We start from the raw sequence: 17,766 nt of genomic DNA on the forward strand, positions 1-17,766 counted from the left end.
TACAAGTTACTCTGTAAACACGCCGAGCCAAGAATTAATTTATTTCTCATTAAATCAATAACTCTGTGAATCAGGTTATTGTGGATTTTACACCAGTCTCCCATAGCTCAATGGCAGAGGATCCGCACTAGGAATCGGACGGTCAACGCCGGTTCAACCACTGTTAGGGGCCACTCGGATTTTTTTTTGTCCGAGTATTCCAAACCTGCGATCGGGCGTACTGTTCTTTGGACAGGACGCGAAAAAGTACGCCTGATACAATTTCTCAACGGGTCGTCTGCCGCCCACCAGTAAAGACACAAGAGTAATGTTATCATGTGTCATGTAGCTATAAATGTGAGCCAATCAGATTTTACCGGAAATTACCTGCACCTTGCGATTCGAGGAAAGAAGCGACGAAAACAAAACAGCACTCTGGCTGGAATGTCTGCGAAGTCAGACTTTGTCCATAAAATCAATGCTATTTCTGCAAATCCCGCTTGACGGTTGGTGCGGTTTTTCTGTCAGACATTCGAACCCCTTTTGAACGAAAATAGGGAGGGGGGTATTTTGCAAAGAAAATCTTACAAATTTAGTTTCTCTCAAGTGGCATCGCATTTGGACATCATTTTTGTGGTATTCTATAAGGTAGAAAGAAGTACTTGACCGCCACTTTTGGAGCTGCTGAATGAAGCAAGACTGCTGGCTTTATGAGTTTGCACAGCACAGGCAGTACAATGAACTTTATTTAAACTACAATATTTGAGATGCCAATAAAGATGCTATTAAAATAAATATGAGGAATTCAAAATGGACTTTGAGAAATTCTAGTTTTTCAGCAGCAGCTACTCAACTATCGTTTTGCAAGAACTGTGTCACTAAACCATTGTATGTTCAGATTGTTCAGCGCTTTCGTAAACAATGCCGAATTTCTCTGACAAGCTCGGCTGATTCCCCGAATATAGCAGCATTAAAGTTCTGTTCGGTTCTTTTTGGATTCACAACTTGTTGCTTCCGAATATATTCCAAAGGACTCACCACGACTACAAACGTTTTCGAGTCGGTGGAAGAGGAACGATGCATTTCTTCGAGAATATTTGGTCCCGTAAATATCACTGTTGCCAAATCCCGTAGGAAGTACAACTATAATTTCTTTTTTTAGACAAACCATTGTTCGGATGCATTCTCTCTGCTCTTCCTTTAAAGATTTTTGTAAAAAGAAATGAAGTCGAAGCAACGATAGACGTAAACAGAGCCTAAACATCAATTATTTTCAAATCCTTCTCAGCGGCCATAATTTGATCAGCTGTTAACCGATTTTACAAGAAGTACGATTTGGAAACAATGCCTATGCAAAATGTTGGAGGGACAAACAAGAGTATTGTGGTATTTTTGATATTGGGTTTGTACTGTCGGCGCAATGCAGTAGGGGCGAGCTGCAAATTCGCGATTATATTACACTTCTACACAGACACAGACGATTCAAGTGGCATCTGCAGGCTGCAGATCGCATCTCTTGTGATTATCACCCTAAAGTCTTTATATATCTCTTGCACTCTGGCTCGATGAGAAACAACATTGGAAGGGGACAAAACAGGAGCAGGAAAGAGGTGAGGGATGGAATTAGGAGATTGATAATGGGATTTAGGAAAGAGTGTATAAGTGCTTGGTTACCCTCCGAGTAGCACCGGAATAGCCATGGCATGATTTTGTCGAATAAACTATTTGCCATCTATTAGGAGGCTGTTCTATTCAAAGAACCAACCAAAGCACTTATAGAGACGTCTCAAGAAAAACAAAATTTCACTGCACACTTTCCTATAATAAGTTATCAAGGATACGCAATAATTTTATGAGAGTAAATATATTGAATGGAACATTTGAGCCCCAGATATGCAAAAAGACATGCGCGAGAATAAGATAAGCGGAATACTGCTTAATTCTAAATTTTCACCTTCTATGAAAACCATGCATCCATTTTTTGACCGCGCAAACTTCAAAGCCATAGTGCAGCCCTTAGGAACGAATCATAATTAAGCGTTAGGGTTGAGTGCCATCATTGTCTGAAAACGATTTTCACCGCCGTCGATATATAAGCCCTAGCGCCTGTTTGATATTGTCAAAAGGCCCTAAAAGCAAAAGAAGCAGTGTGAAGAAGTCTGATCAGCAACACCAGGAGTTTCACTGGGTACAAAGAAAATGAAGGCGATCTTTGTGTTTGCTACATTATTACTTGTTCATAATTCCAATGGTAAATGTTTGCTATTGCTATGTCGATACTTATTTGCTAATCATTTTTTGAATTTAATTCTTTAATAATTCGATAATGTAAAAAATGTTCCTAAAAGATATTTGGTGGCGTTTATACCTATGACTTTGTTTTTACCGTTTCACATATTAAGTAGTTCTTTATCTCAACATTTTTAGGTAATGCCATTATGGAAGCTGAAAAATTTCTGCGTGATGAAGGTAAAGGGTTAACGTTCTAATACAGCTAGTAATAACCAGACGTTGATTATATTCGTTTGATCATTTTTAATTTAAAAGAAAATTACAGATCAAAACGTCTTTTGGATTTGTATAAACGTTTGACTAGTTTTTGTTTTCATAATCATCACGCGAGACTACCAATCCCGCCAAAACCGTCATACCGACTGTTGCAATTCATTTTATGGCGCTGCGTTTTTTTTCCCTGAATCCCTCAAGATATGTATAGTTACTCATGCCAAAATAACTTTTAGATTGTAACTCCAATTTGGATTTTCCGAGCGGTTTAATTAATAAGAACAAAACGATTTAAACGTGTTCGGCTGATGCTGTGCACCTTACAGGGGGACCTGACTCCATAATTGTCAGTGGTTGTGTACATTCACCAACTCAAAAACTGACAAAATATTCGTTGTTCGTATTTATGATACAAAATGAAAACAAAAAAACACTGAAGAACTAACCGTTTCGTTACAATAATTGATGTGTTCTAAATTATTTTTGAAACGTTATGGCGGAAATTTTGCCACTGATTAATATAAATTATTCACCCGCGCAACTAAAGTAATGCAACAGAAGCTGAATACATTTTCTGGTGGAAAGATTTTTGATGATTCTGTATGTTTCACTTTTCATTAATTTTTATTTTTGGGGTGGGGGGATAATAGCCTTTAAACAGGCTCTCTTGTCTTCCCGGTCCTCGAAGGAACCTGATTACAGCGTTTACCGAGATCAAGTTCCCAGCTGGCTCGAAACTGAGTTCCGAACAGCAATATGAGTTTTTCCAGGTTTTTATGCCGGTGCTAAATTTCTCACTTCAATATGTGTATCTCCAGCTCGATGAAAGAAAGAAAAGTGATGTGCACACTGTCATGTTTATTTAGTAATACTGTCTATACATTAACATCAACAATAATATATATGGGTTATTGATTAAGTGTGAGGTCAAGATAGTGGTACAAAATCCGCCATGCTGGAGGGCAAAATTATTATTATTCTCGCACTGGGGCATTAAAACAAAGAGACCTGAACCAGTCAAGCTTGACTTGCCTTTGTTTTAATGTCCCAGTGCGGGAATAATAATGATGTTGCCCTCCAGCATGGCGGTGCAAAAGGCCTATTCAATTCATCCACAATGTTGACAAACTTCTCCCGGTTGACGGTTTTAATAAAATAATACCAAAACTTCCTGACCTGATAGAAGGATTTTTTTAATCTTTGAAAAGGAAGTTTAAGGAGGGAGGACTCCAAACAAATTCCCGCCACTTGCTCTTTGAAATAATATCCATTGAACCTGATTGGTCGACGGCAGTTCTCGGCAGGGCGGCAAAGCTAGGGCAACTTCTTTGCCAGGACTTTTCCCCAAGCCAAAGGGAAAGGTCCTGGGAACGGGGTACTGAGTGAAGGTCTTAGAGAATACAGTTGAACAAATTGTGCTCATACGGAAAGGCATGAATTGAGATGTTATAATTGTCAGCCATTCCATCTGATGCTAAACCAAGATGATATATGTCATTGATTATTGAAATTGCTATCTGCGATCTTTGCATCGAAATGATAGCTCTGACATTGATGAAGTTGAAATAACCTGACTTAGGCACTGGCATTTTTAAACCCTTCATTACTTAATTTGTAACTTATACCATTTTCCCCTGTAATGTTTGAATGATTTTCAAGTCTCAGGCCGCGCCAGTCGAAAACTTGAAATATTATTGTAATTGGTCGAGTGGGAAAATGGTGGCCCCATGTATGCCGTAACATGTGACATTTTCGCATCTTACATTGCAACATGTGGAAATATTGCCATGTGGCCTCGTTTACGTGGAAGCAATCCTGGTGGTCATTTTGGATTTCTAGTAAAACTGAAAAATCGTTGGATTTATTGGTGTATGACGTTTTTGCAGTTCAGTTGCTGTAATACTGTACCTAATTGTAACGAATTTCACTCCAATGAAATTTAGACAGAGGTAATTTATTCGTTATAGCAAAGTAAAACTGATATAAGGGTTATTCGCCTCTTTTGGTTTCTATTTAAAAGCCTGAATCGGTTTTTTCACTTTTTCCCAGAAAACCAAGACGGCCACTAAAATGGTCACCACAGACGCCAAAAACGAGACCATGGCTCAATATTTTGAGATCGAAACATAAACATTCCTTTTTCTAGATATCCTTTGCAGTTTCAATTGGCCCATGCTGATAAAAAAGAACTGTTTATAATTGGTAGAGCGGTTTTCAATTGAGTGTCGAAAGCAATGAGCGAATTGCTTGGGTTTTTCATTACTTAACTCAGTGATTGGTTCAAAGTTCTCGAACCACTTTTTCAATCAATCAGAAGTGAAACCAAAACCAATCGTGACTGGGCGCGTGCACATTTTCCCGCGCTTTGTATCGGCTAAGTGTAATTACTTCGAAAACTGGATTGTCTCCCTCCTTTTTGATTGGCAAAAGTAATTATTTTAGTCTTGGTTTTACGACATGTGAAAACCGCTCTAATCCACTTTGCATTGAATGCTAAAATTAATTATGTTTATAATTTCAATAAAATAGTTTGTGATGATGATCCTGCCTATGCGGATGGGTGTGCAGAGCATGCTGGTATTCCAAACTACTGTCAGGACCAAAAAGAATTTATGAGAAAGAATTGCCCAAAATCGTGTGGATTCTGCACTGCAGGTAAGTAAAAGATTTCCCACCATGTTGTTATGTCGCGGGATTATGCGTTATAGGCTCGATGACCAGCCGCTGATTAGGGAAAGGAGCCAGCGCTCACTCCAAAATCACAACTAGACGCGTGAGGTGAGCCATTGTTAATCTCCGCCAATCAGAAACTCGCCTGCACAAATCCGTCTGGCCATGGTCTCTTCTGTTATCCACGGTCTGGCATAAATTATATTTTTTGACTGCGAAGGTATTCTTTGACCCGGCCTGTTCGAGGTTTACAGTGCTTTTAAGGTAGGAAATGTCCATGATTTCGACAACGGAAAAGTGTTCGAGAAGCTGAAGAATGGGGATTGTGTCGTTTTCTACCGCCTGAGTTCGGAAACTTCACTAATTTTCCAGTTGGCGCCAAGGTCAAAGTACGGCTTTCAAATCCATTGCTATTGCAAGTTCTCCTCAGAGTTCGCTAATGTAAGAGCAAGTAAAATTCCTCAAGATCAATTGAAATTACTGCTGAGTTTATTAGTGGCAAAACGAGGGGGGATGAGGTCGACTGAGAGCTGGAGCAGCCGAGGATTTTGTTGATGGTTCGCAGGTTTAATTCAATTTCACATTGATCATTTAACCAAAAAGTCAAGCTCATATCATCTTGAAACTTCGCACATACTTTTTAAGCATTGTTATGTAATTACTATGTTGTTAAAATAAATGTTTTGGGATGTCTAATGCAATTTCACCGCAAACATTAACTTTTCATAAATTATATTTGAATTTATGTCACAGACACAACCTATCGCTCACTAGTCCTGTTCCGGGACTCCCTCTTACCCCGCCCTGGCCCATTTTCATGGCGGGGTAAGAGGGAGTCGCGGAACAGGACTAATCGCTCACGCGTCCAGTCGTCTCTTCTCGGGGAGGATACCCGAACTCGAGTGAGCGGCGGATATCGAGCCTAGTTTATGCGTGTGACCCACCTGTGCAAGCAGATGGAAGTTCATATTCTCATGATTGATGGGACTAAAACACACGCACAAGATATGGAAAAAAAAACACTTGACGTTGCACTGCATGCGTTGTAAGTGTGTGCTTAGCAAAAAATACGTTGGGAAGGAAGAGATTCCAAGCAAACGTAGCGTCCTCAAATCTTACATAACTATCAGAAGGTGATTAAGGTGGAGTTGAAGGACAACCAACAATATAATTAAAAATAGAAGAGTAACCAGGTTTTGGAAACATATTCATGTAAAAAAGCGTTCTCTGGTTGAGAAATTTAAAAACGTAAGCTTTCGGCTTCCAGAGTCTTTTGTTCTATTCAAAAACGGACCTGTCGGAATCAAGCTTCAGAGTAAAAAAGACCTGTCGGACTCTCACTTAAGAGGTAAAAGGGGCCTGTTGGAATCCTACTTCAGAAGTAAGAGACGCCTGTTGGAATCTAACTTCAGAGGAAAAGGGACCTGTCTGAATCATGTCTTCCATAGGGGGGTGCGGATGAAAAATGGAATGTCCCAATCAGTGCAAATATCGAATCATTCATGGGCACCCAGATCATAGTTGTATATTGGGAAACTTAGGATTGTTTTGGACAGTGTTCAAATCAGGGAAAAGGTCAAAGCAGTTGTAGTTGACGAGACACATCTCATTGAAGAATGGTAACAATTTTTGATTTATATAATTTATATTTTTCAAAATGAGCAGATTCCGCTATTCTAGAACCGTATATATTTTATATCTATACACACTTTATCACTTTTGAGATCAGTCAGAAAGCATGGTTATATATGTACTAGTATTATTTATTATTTGTTTATATACGGAGGCATCTTGTTGCACAATATTTTGCAGCTCATTTTAAAGAGAAGAATGGCTCCAATACGTTTAAATTGTTACTGGTACATGTAGATTCAAGGGCTAGATGTCAACTTTTCTAGAGATGATCATGCATCTAAATACATGTAATATCAACCCGATTTACCAAATAAGCAAGCATCAACTTGTTCATAATTTTGCATTTTTTGTTAAAACAAAATCAAGTTACTAAAAGTATGTAGTCTGCATGAGATGTTCGCAGTGTTTGAATTCATTGAGCATTTCAGGTATGAAGTACACCTAAAAGGAGTTGATTTCTGACAGACTACACTGTTAACTGCAATTGAAATGATCATATATTAGAAATTAAATACACTTATCAGGAATTATTTTGTGTTTAGAATCTTTGTATATATCTCAAAGGAAATGTAGGTGGTAAGATTTGAAGGGATGTGCAATTGGGAATTCCAAAACACACCCATCAACTCCAAAAGAAAAACGAAAAAACAGTTGAATAACATTAAAATAAATCATATTCTCTACAGGAAAAATTTTCGACCTGCTTATGCGAAACTACACTGTAGGTATGCTGAATACCCTGTTTCCTATCGCACCAATAGTTGCACTTTAACAGCTACTGCAACAGAGACAGAGAGTTTTCCAATATACACCTCTGATCTGGGTGCCGATATTTGCACTGATTTAGTCCTTCCGTTTCTGATGCAGAGAAGTCTGACGAATGCCCACTACGAATTATTACAGATGGTACTTGCATACTGTCAAGTTTGATTGACTGATCCCGCATATATAACCTTGATAACGGCGAAAGACTATCACTTATATTTCTTGTCTCATGTATTTCCAAATCGTTTCTTAAATAAATAAATAAAGTAAATAAATAAATAAATGATGAAACTATCTCAAAACTTTTTTAGGGATTCAGTCATCCCCTGAGGCTTCCATCATAGGTAAGTCGTTGATTTGCCTTCAATTACGCCTTTTTAAAGTTCGTACGCAGGTAAGTCCAAACGTAACAAAATAGAGTAGCATCTATCTCAATCTCTCCGAAATTCTAGCACTACTCATTACTCTTTCATAATTAATTAGTTGCAATGACGTTTCTCTGCCAGGATCTGCCATAATTTAATCACCCGGCACGGAATGCCTTGATATTTTCTCGTGATTGGCTAAAAAAATTTCGCGCCACGTTTTCGTTTTCATGAGTGGCAAGTGAAGATCCGATTGTGACTTGGGTGCCATTTTTCTCTTCCTTTGAGGCGGCTACGAGTACATTCATTCGATTGTCTGCACCAGTTGACATAAGCTGACAGTCTTTTTTTACGACCCTCAATAAAGAAAACCCTTTACGTTAAATAAACTCAATTAGGCGCCTCATTCCAAAATGGCTTTAATTTTAACATTCTCTAGTCTGCATTGAAAAACAGCAGTTCCTCCCCATTGTAGGGAAATTTTCTTGACTCTCGATTTTAAATAGGCTTCAAAGGTGATTTTCCACAATTAGCAGTGGGGGATTAATTAATTGGTAAAGGATAAAAACTCTGTCCACTCTTTCCATGCAAAAGGCAACATTTTGTCAGCTGTATAAAACTATGATAAGACAATATATAAGGGTGTTCGCGATGCCCCAACATGATAGCCATGGTAACGGTATAGCACTGCCAAAAGGCCCTTTAAAACTCAGTTTTTGATAATTATCTCAAAAACCCATTGGGTGACCTTGCATTTTCTTTTCAAATTTCTTAACCCTCATCACAACGTCGTCCCCATGTGGCCAACCTTGTCCCTGGGGACGAAGTTGGCCTCATCAAATTATCTAGCTTAGTCAGTAAAACTTGACTGAGATATTTATGAAAAAGCTCTCTGAAGATGAAAAAAATGCACCAGATCATCCTTGTGAATTTGCTTTCAGAATGCGAAATGACGAATAAAAAACAAAACACGTCACCATGCTAACTCTGGAAAACAATTTTAGCTCGAATTTTCCTTTCTTGTATGTTTTGATCCACTCTCCTCGTGGTGAAAATACCCTTTGGAGCCTCCCTAAGAAGGCAGTAGTAAGGGCTGAAATTACACGTAACAGAAGGATATTCAAATGGCGACCATTTTGTAGTCGCGCGTTATCGTTAACAATTTAATTATTTTTCTTTCTTACCATCATCAGAGCCATTAGCAAAACCTATGGCACCTCCAGGTAACACTTTCGACATTTTCACTGCTAAATAATGGTGATATACTCAACAAAGTTTGATCGTTACTTGTTCCTTTAGCATTTTGCCGCGACCGTGCCGTGAACTGTAGTCGATGGAAGGCCCTGGGCGCGTGCCAATCAAGCGATATTAACATTGCGTTACAGATGACTGTCTACTGTGGAGTCACTTGCGACATTTGTGAGTATGCCTTAAAACGAGGGGGCATAAAACATGATGTTGTTGTAGGTGAAAGAAATTATAAGGATTTGTATGGAAGAAGGATGCCTTGTCGTCCAGTCAGGCTTTGATGATTTTCACACGGTATCCGGATGTTTCGCCCACAAGACGATTCGCCTACAAGGTGATTTGCCCACAATGAAGAGGTTTCGCCCACACTTAAGTGATTCGCCCACACAGTCCATACTTAACCGTATCACCATAGGCAGCCCAGGCTTGCGTCAATACAGACAGCTGTTCCTCAGTTATTCTTATTGCTGGTAACTGAGCAACGCATTAAGGCCGGTTTACTCGGTGCGACGTACGGCGTGCGACTTATTGGCCCGATTTTTTTCAAAGCCGGCGCCAAAAATCGGGCCAATAAGTCGCACCCCGTCGCACCGTGTAAACCGACCTTAATACGTTGCTCAGTCAGTTACCAGCAATAAGAATAACTGAGCAACCTACACTGCTAACACAGCTTGTCAAATATTCTCTTTTTCTTCTCTTGAGATTCCTGTATGACATCGCCGGTGTTGCCACCTTTCACAGCCGTCACATAAAAGTGCTTCTTGTCGTGAGGTCACGACTTCATTGCAAAAAAGACAGGGGCACTCAACGAATCTGTTCCTCACATTATCTGTTGCCCAGAGGAATCTTGCTGGCTGGCAAAAATACAGGTGTTTCGATTAGCTGCTTGGGAAATTTTGTTATTGATAGAGGTTTTGCCTGTGAATTACTGACTTTTTCTAGCATTTCAACCCGAGATGGCTGTAGAAACTCTGAAGACTGAGGCCGAATAAAAAAAAAACAAAAAAAAAAACAATTCCCTCTCCCACAGAGTATTCACAAACATCCGACGGCTGGTCAGTGTGCTTGCGCTTGCGGAAAAAACCTGTTTTGTCCCGGTTTTCTCGCTTTTGTTCTCTCGTTTTGGATCGAGTTATTTGAGAGCGGGCGTAATTCCTGGCTGGGAAATAAATTTGTTCAGCTGGCTGGGAAACCAACCAATTTTACCTAGCTGGCTGGGACATTTCTTGTGTGTCTTGCTGGGAAAAAGGAGCAGATTATGTTTTCCCAGCAAAACTGAAAAACACCTGAAAATGCCTTAATAACATTTATTTTCATTAACTGGGGTATAATAATACATTTTACAACAAATTGGTCTTTGGGTGCCCCTGAAAAGACAATGATAGCTTTCCATGTTTACTTAAATTTCCGACAGATACGATTAAATGTTTACGCGATTGCTGTGAGCATAAACTGACGAAAAAGCACAGTCCTTTTATACTGTAATGATTAATGTGCAAGGATCGAAATCACATTATTGTGATTGATGGTTCATGCAGTTCCATTCTCACCGGACCCCCATGGAGACAACTTTTAGTCGGAACATTGAACGACTCGGAGTTATTTTGATCCGTTCAGCGTCGCTTGGTTTATTGGAGAACAAAGCTATGCAAATTTTGGGACCGTGTGTGTAGGGCTGCTAAGAATGGTGCATTTGGATCCGTATTGTTTCTCTTGATCAAGGCCAAGGAAATGAAAATTTGTGGATCTTTTCTAATTCAAATGAGTTGAACCTTAAGGACTAGGAATATTTTCTATACTGTGTCGCAGCTAGAGAGGAAGTGAAAAAACTTGATAGTGAGAATGTCAACTGAATAATTCGTTGTTCAGCATGTTTTCGGCATTGAGGTAAATAAATACATTACATGATGTACGATGCACGCAGGCATCGCTAGTAAATTCTGCTGCGATATTTTATAACCGTTATATTACGATGGATTCCTTTCCTTCATAGGATTTGTGGGCGAATCATCTTAAGTGTAGGCGAAACCTTTTGATTGTGGGCGAATCGTCTTGTGGGCGAAACCACTGTAATTCTTTTCACACCAATCCTTGTATTTTGTTATTTTCAATTCAAAGCGCTGTAAATTTTTCCATTGAGGTTTAAAAGTTGTAAAATTTCCGTCCTTGCATTTATTCTAGCTTGTTCTACCTTCATTAACTTTTAAAATCTCACATCTTTTTGTGGTGCTTTGTGATTGAAAAGTTCACCGTCGCCTTTAAAGAGGGCCGTAAAGGGGTATTCCCGTGATGCGTGATTAGCCGATTTTTATTTTCCGTGAAAGGTGAATTTAATAAATTATTCTTCGTGATCCATGATCTGAAGGTTTTGCGTGACCCGTGAAGAACTTGAATTATTAACCGATGTTCGTGATTTCACTACTCTATTTGGCGTGATTTTAAGATGCGAGTCCTCCGAAAGTGTTATTAAGACTGAAAACATCTTGGACTCCTGTATAAAGCCTTACGCTTCATGCTCCATACAGTCTGACTGATATTGCTGGCAAGGCATTGCTCTGGGCGATCTCCGTTTGCTGGGACACGCATAATACATTTGTTTGGGATATTTTGGCCAAGCCCTGAAGGGGTAGGCCGTTTATTGAAAATCAGCATGGTAACCTAGGAAATACCCAAATATAGAAGACATGATCCCAGCAAAGGTGAGGGGACACACGCCATCCACAAGAAAGTAAAAAAACTAGCGAGGGTGGGGAGGGAAAATCGATTTGACTCTGTTGAATCAGTCTCCGCCATGCACAAATGGTGAATGATCTCCAGAAAATCCTGGATGACAGAAATGCCCAAACTGCAACATGGGAAATAACTAACTAAGCATGTCACACTCAGCATGCATAAATCCATTTATTTCCTCTGGGAAATAAATTTCTTTTGTTGTCCATATGAAACATCGGACTGTACGAAAACGTTCCCTACCACAAGCAATCGAACTTCTGGAAGAACTTCACAGTTACTTGGAAACAACAACAGAAAAAGCGTTGTCGCATACCAACGATATCAACAATGAAAAACTTGAAGAAACGCAGCCAGGATATGTCATGATAAAAAAACTTGAATGGCCGTTCTCTGGCTAAAATGCCAGCACAGGTAAACCAAGCGTTCCTCAAGGACCTATCTCTAATCAGACAAACCGTTCGGTCAACATGATCTTAAAGGGACTGAAAGATCTGGAGGCCTTAGTTGAAGAATATAATCCAAGAACATCAGACTGTATTAAAGACAAAGTCTCATTCAGCCCTAACACTCTCGAAGAGGAGACTCTTACTTCTGTTGCTGCCCTTACGAGTGTTACGCCTTCTACATCGCAGGAAGCCATTGAAGATTGTCAAGTAGTAGAGGAAGCCGAGGTAGAAGAGGAGGAAGAGTATGACACCGACTCAGACGCTGAATATCCTATTGCGGACAATGACGAGGAATATTCTTTGGACGATTTGGTGTTTCTTCGGGTAGTTACAACGTGAAGTGGACGAATGGTCAGAGCCGTCCATCGAGAGTGATTTAGGAATGTGATTTCTGATATGCAGCCTTTACTAAGCCTTTCACGATTTTGCTTTCTTCAAGCACTCTTTCTACCGTAAGAGAAGGTTATTAAAACGAGTACCTTACTTGTTTATTTTCGTGATTCGGGAAAAGGAAATTTTGACAGCCGTCATCCGTGATTCGCTGTTTTTTCTGTTCGTGAACCGTGCGAGAGACCCACCCTGTACGACCCTCTTAAAATGTTATGGAGCTGTGCAATTTTTCGTGCAGCTTGTCTCGCGAGGCCATGGCCAGAGAAGTTGCACGAAACATTGGCCAATCAACCTCCCAAAAACGTTGCGAGACAAAGTTGCAGAAACTATTGAGGAAAGTTTTACAAAACGTTGCGACGAATTCTTCAAGCATTGCGCAGTGTAACATCTGTCCTGCAACTTTTGTCGAAAAAGCTTTGCTGCTCCACCCGATGAAAATGCTCCTTTAACCTCATGTGATCATAGAAAATGAGACAGGTTGCAAGAAACGTTGCCTGGGCTTAAGCACCTTGTTTCGCAATGTGAGGACTTTTGTCGCAATTGTGGGACAAGTTGTAAGAAAAATGACGAGTGTAACACCGAGCGCCATAATATTAATTAGTAAGGAATTCTCGAGTTTTCAAATGGTCACTTTTATTCATTACTGAAATTTGACATTAGCGTCAAGTTTACTTACTATTGGTTATGTGACCAGTTTGTTTGTTCATTTCAGGTAAGGCTCCGACACCAGAAGGTAAAGTATTTAATTAAAATTTGGCTAATGCTAGAGCAATTTCAAATCTAGTGGTCAACGTCAATGGCTGTACGTGAAGCAATTGTCGAAGAAATGAGAGACAGCCACTGAGGTATTGCCCCCAATCTCTCCAAATAATTAAGTTCCCAGTCAAGCAGGCGGACCTTCTTCGAGTCCTTAGAAAAGGACATCCCTTCCTCACAGCTGACACCAGCCCTCAAACGTCTACAGACAGAGGTTTTCAATACGAACAAAATCTGTTATCCAACTTTATTTTATGGCAACCAATTCTCAGGCTAAGTGGAGCACTAGGTTGGTTGGTTTTTGGTAGGGATTTTACAGTACGGACCACTACCATGGAAATTGTCTGTTTCCGTGTTTTTTTTTCTCCCGGGAAATTAAACAGTGCAATTAAACAAGCGGAAAGGAAGACGAAGATTACGAACACTCACCAAGCGGAGAAATGTCCGATGGCGCAAAGAAAAGACGCCATATAATAAACAACTAACTAACCTCACTTGCATGGACCGCACTGGGGAATAATCACCCTTGGTCGCTTTCGTACGGACCTCGCTGTGCGTGGTCCGTACTGTCACGACCTCAGGCAATATTCCACAGTAAGGCCCTCGCGTTTGGTTTGTAAGAGGTTAAAGCTACGGTAATACGAGCAACAAAAACGTCCAACTTGTCTCGCAAAATTGCTGCGAAACTAGTCGAAAAGCAATGTTGCATTTTGCATCCCACACACAACCTGTCTCGTAACACAAGAAATCAGTTTCTCTTTCTTTCATAATTTGGATCTTCATCTTTTCTCGGAAATAGTAATTTTTATAATTAATTGGTAAAAGGACTTCGTGTCGTCCAATTCGGTCTGTAATCACTCGGCTCGTGATAAACAAATCGGACTTCCGCTGCGCGTTCGTCCAATTTTATTATCACTCGTATGATTCCGAATTGGACTCCACTCAGTCCTGTTACCATTACTAATTTATGAAATAAAACAAAGAGTTTCTATCTTGTCCTGCGTCTGTTTGTATAACAAAAAAGTGACATACAAACGACGGTAGATTGTGCCACTGATGTTATTATTACGTTTTGACTTCATCCAAAGTGATCCATTGGTCATGAAAATATCATCATCATCGCCTCGATTTCTTGTGCGTCACTTTTCGTTGTATTCTTGCGTCTTTTCTACAGAGTGTTATGACAAGAAAATGAACTGCAATGAACTGAAGAGTGAAGGAAAGTGCACATCGACTGATCCACTAGTGGAACATGATGTAAAATCAAATTGCTTGATCACTTGCGGTTTCTGTAGTAAGCTATGTCATATTGTTTATAACTTTAATTTAAAAGTATGTTGAGGGTATTTTAGTGATCGACGTCCTGGGTGTTTAACAGTGGCTGGCCAAGGTTAGACTGCGAGCAGTCTCCCTTTTGCTCTAAAATCGTTGAAAGAACAGTACAACTTGAATGGCCGAAGCTGTGGGTCGCAAATACCGGGGCGGGCGTCGGTTTACGCTCTAACCAACGCCCGCAGTATTTACGACCCGCGCAGCTTCAGCCATTTTGAAAGTTCAACGTGCGCCTTCTTTTCAAAGATTTTAGAGCAAAAGAGAGACTGCTTGCAGTTTAGGCCAAAGTTTGAATGTGCGAATGCCGAACCTTCTGTGAGTGTCTTATCTTATCGAAGTTTCTAAGAAAAGACTTGAGGTTCTCTCTAGCTAGGCAAAACTAACGAAGAAGAAAAGGACCATTAAATCTTTGTCACCTTTTAGAACTACGATACGCAAAAATGATACATCAACTGATGTAGAGGGATGTGGGAGAGGTTAATTAGCTTAGATGTTCATGATTTTTCTTACTGCATTAACAGTTTCCAAGTAATTTTAAATGTTATTTATAAATAGTTTTGGCCGATAGCATGTTAGGCTGTTTTATATATTGTTATGAACTTTTCTTTGTGAAATAACATATTTTAAGGCAATTTTAAGGATATATATTGTGAATAATTTTGTATTTTAGTTTGTTTCCCCCAACCTCGTTCCCAGGGTCTCGCTTCTCTGCCTCCTAATGTCGTTGAGGGGAAGCGAGCAACGAACGATTTGGTTTTCCAAATAAATTTTTACTGTGAGAAGAATCTACCACAGACTTGCAGAGCCTACAGGAACTTGCCACGATACTAGACGCTGCGTAAATCTTTTTCGGTGTCTCGGACTTCGACATTTCCTCTGGCAGTTGATACTGTTTCTCATGACAGATGTGTTTTACTTTTCCTGGACAATTTTTTCTACAGTGGGCTCAGGAAAGACAAATTTACGACTTGGCTGCCCGTCTCTTCGGTTGTTTTTTCGTCACTTCCCACTTTTTGGGAGACACGGGACCAGCCTGAACCAGGGTTTCCCCTCAACGACATTAGGAGGCAGAGAAGAGAGACCCTGGGAACGAGGTTGCGTGTCCCCTATTGATGCTTCCGTTGGAGCCAGAACGACTAAACAACGTCATAAAGAATGCGTGTGTACATAATTATGTTCGCGACATGGAAACGACGTGAACCTCTAATCAAGTGTAGTAAATACGAGGTCTAACATCTGCACGTCCTCTATTTTTTGTCTGTATCCAGATCCTGATATTCCATGATGCTGTTGTTCAGTGACGGAAAATCACGTGGTTGCATTCCACTGTTTACCAATATCGGGTTCAGTAAATTAGCCGGCACAAATACATGTAATGGCCTTGTAAAATGTTAGCAGGAGACATGCAAGCGTAGTGGCTGGATCATTTATTAAGTTAAGGGATTTTAATGTATGAGTGGTAAATCTCTTACAAATACGCAGCACTTATATCTTTCGTAGTTGTTAGAGAGTAGTGCCAGTTTCACTTGCGAGCCGGGGATCTAAGAAAATGCTCACTTTCGAGCCCAAAGCGCAGGCTCCGAAGAAAACACATACAGGCAGTAAACTCGCAGTGGCATCACAGGAGCCCTAAGCCCAGTGTGAAGGAATATACGGATTTGTATGAGGAGACAAGACCTGAGACCTGGGCAGATAATTTTACGAAAAAATTCTCAATTAAAAGCCTAACCTTATAGGCCATTTTCGAAATATCAAATATTCATCTTGATAGTGAGGCAGTGAAGACAAAAACAATAGAAGCACGTTGGAATGAATGTGAAAAATATTTACATATCATCCACTTTCCTTTGTCTTTGTCCTCAGAACCTCTCTTTCAAGCTGAAAAATATTATATCGAAAAAGGCTTATTGCCATTGTGGATCGCTTCCTTTCTGATTGGTGTCTTTTTTTCCAGATTCGACGCGAATTGAGCCATTATCAATTCCTCGGTTTTCAACGGAATTCTCACGAGCCCACCAAATGGAGGCAAATAATCTTCCTGGTTAAAATGTTCCCATACCCTGCGAGCAGTTGGTTTCTCCTTCCCAAGAGAGAAAGCACTGCGGGAAACCGTTTGATTTTCCATCGAGCACGTGCGAAGTACATCACACCCCACGTGATGTATTTGACATCACTTCGTCTTACTTCGCAGGAAATCACTACACAGCAGGCTCTCCCAAACGCAACAGTTACGTAGCTGAGCGCATGCGCAAGCGCCAAAACGAGTTTACTAACTCATTTTACCGGTTCAAATTTAATTTTTTCGTCCTTGGCGCTGGACGGCGGTTCACTCAAAGAAAGTAACGGTTGCTTGCGGTGGTTTCTCTCTCGGGAAGAGTAGGAGAAACCAACTGCTCGCAGGGTAATGTTCCCACGGCCACAAATCCACTCTAGAATTCAAAGGCAAAGGTTTTTCTTTCATTTCAATCCCCTAGCAACCGAACCGACTTGGACGACGTTACCAAAAAAAGACTCGTTACCAAGCGGTCCAAGCCACAAACAAAGACTGGTTCCAAACCGAACTCAACGGTCGCCGTATCGTCTTCAAAGTTCGTGAGGATGTTTTTCATCATTTTATCGTTTCGTTTGGGACACTAACAGCCGACTGGCGTCGCTTGTAGTGCTTCGATTGCGCGGCTAGCGGATTGAAATGAAAGAAAAACCTGTGCCCTTGAATTCTGCAGTGGATTTGTGGCCGTGGAAACATTTTAACCAGGAATATCTGACTCCATTTGGTGGGCTCGTGAGCATTCAGTGTTCAACGTTGGTATTTTATTATGACCGTTGACAACCGAGGAACTGATAATGGCTCAATTCGCGTCGAATCTGGAGAAAAACCAAATAGGAAGGAAGCGACCCACAATGACAATAAGGTAAGGCTTTTTAATTGAGAATTTTTTCGT

General features: G+C 40.3%; 1 protein-coding gene across 1 annotated transcript in view; it reads left to right on the plus strand.

The window, feature by feature from the left end:
• LOC138056278 (uncharacterized) overlaps positions 1-17,567 on the plus strand; it is a 30,223-nt gene extending 12,656 nt beyond the window's left edge. The window contains exons 8-15 of the mRNA XM_068902067.1: positions 2,407-2,448; positions 5,014-5,139; positions 7,866-7,898; positions 9,113-9,142; positions 9,219-9,338; positions 13,449-13,469; positions 14,667-14,786; positions 16,093-17,567. Coding sequence (XP_068758168.1) covers positions 2,407-2,448; positions 5,014-5,139; positions 7,866-7,898; positions 9,113-9,142; positions 9,219-9,338; positions 13,449-13,469; positions 14,667-14,786; positions 16,093-16,109 — 509 coding nt within the window. The 3' untranslated portion in view covers positions 16,110-17,567. The remainder of the gene's footprint in view (positions 1-2,406; positions 2,449-5,013; positions 5,140-7,865; positions 7,899-9,112; positions 9,143-9,218; positions 9,339-13,448; positions 13,470-14,666; positions 14,787-16,092) is intronic.
• Positions 17,568-17,766: the final 199 nt, after the last annotated feature.

This window comes from Montipora capricornis, chromosome 7, assembly GCF_036669925.1.
Source record: "Montipora capricornis isolate CH-2021 chromosome 7, ASM3666992v2, whole genome shotgun sequence".
Classification (NCBI taxonomy): domain Eukaryota; kingdom Metazoa; phylum Cnidaria; class Anthozoa; order Scleractinia; family Acroporidae; genus Montipora; species Montipora capricornis.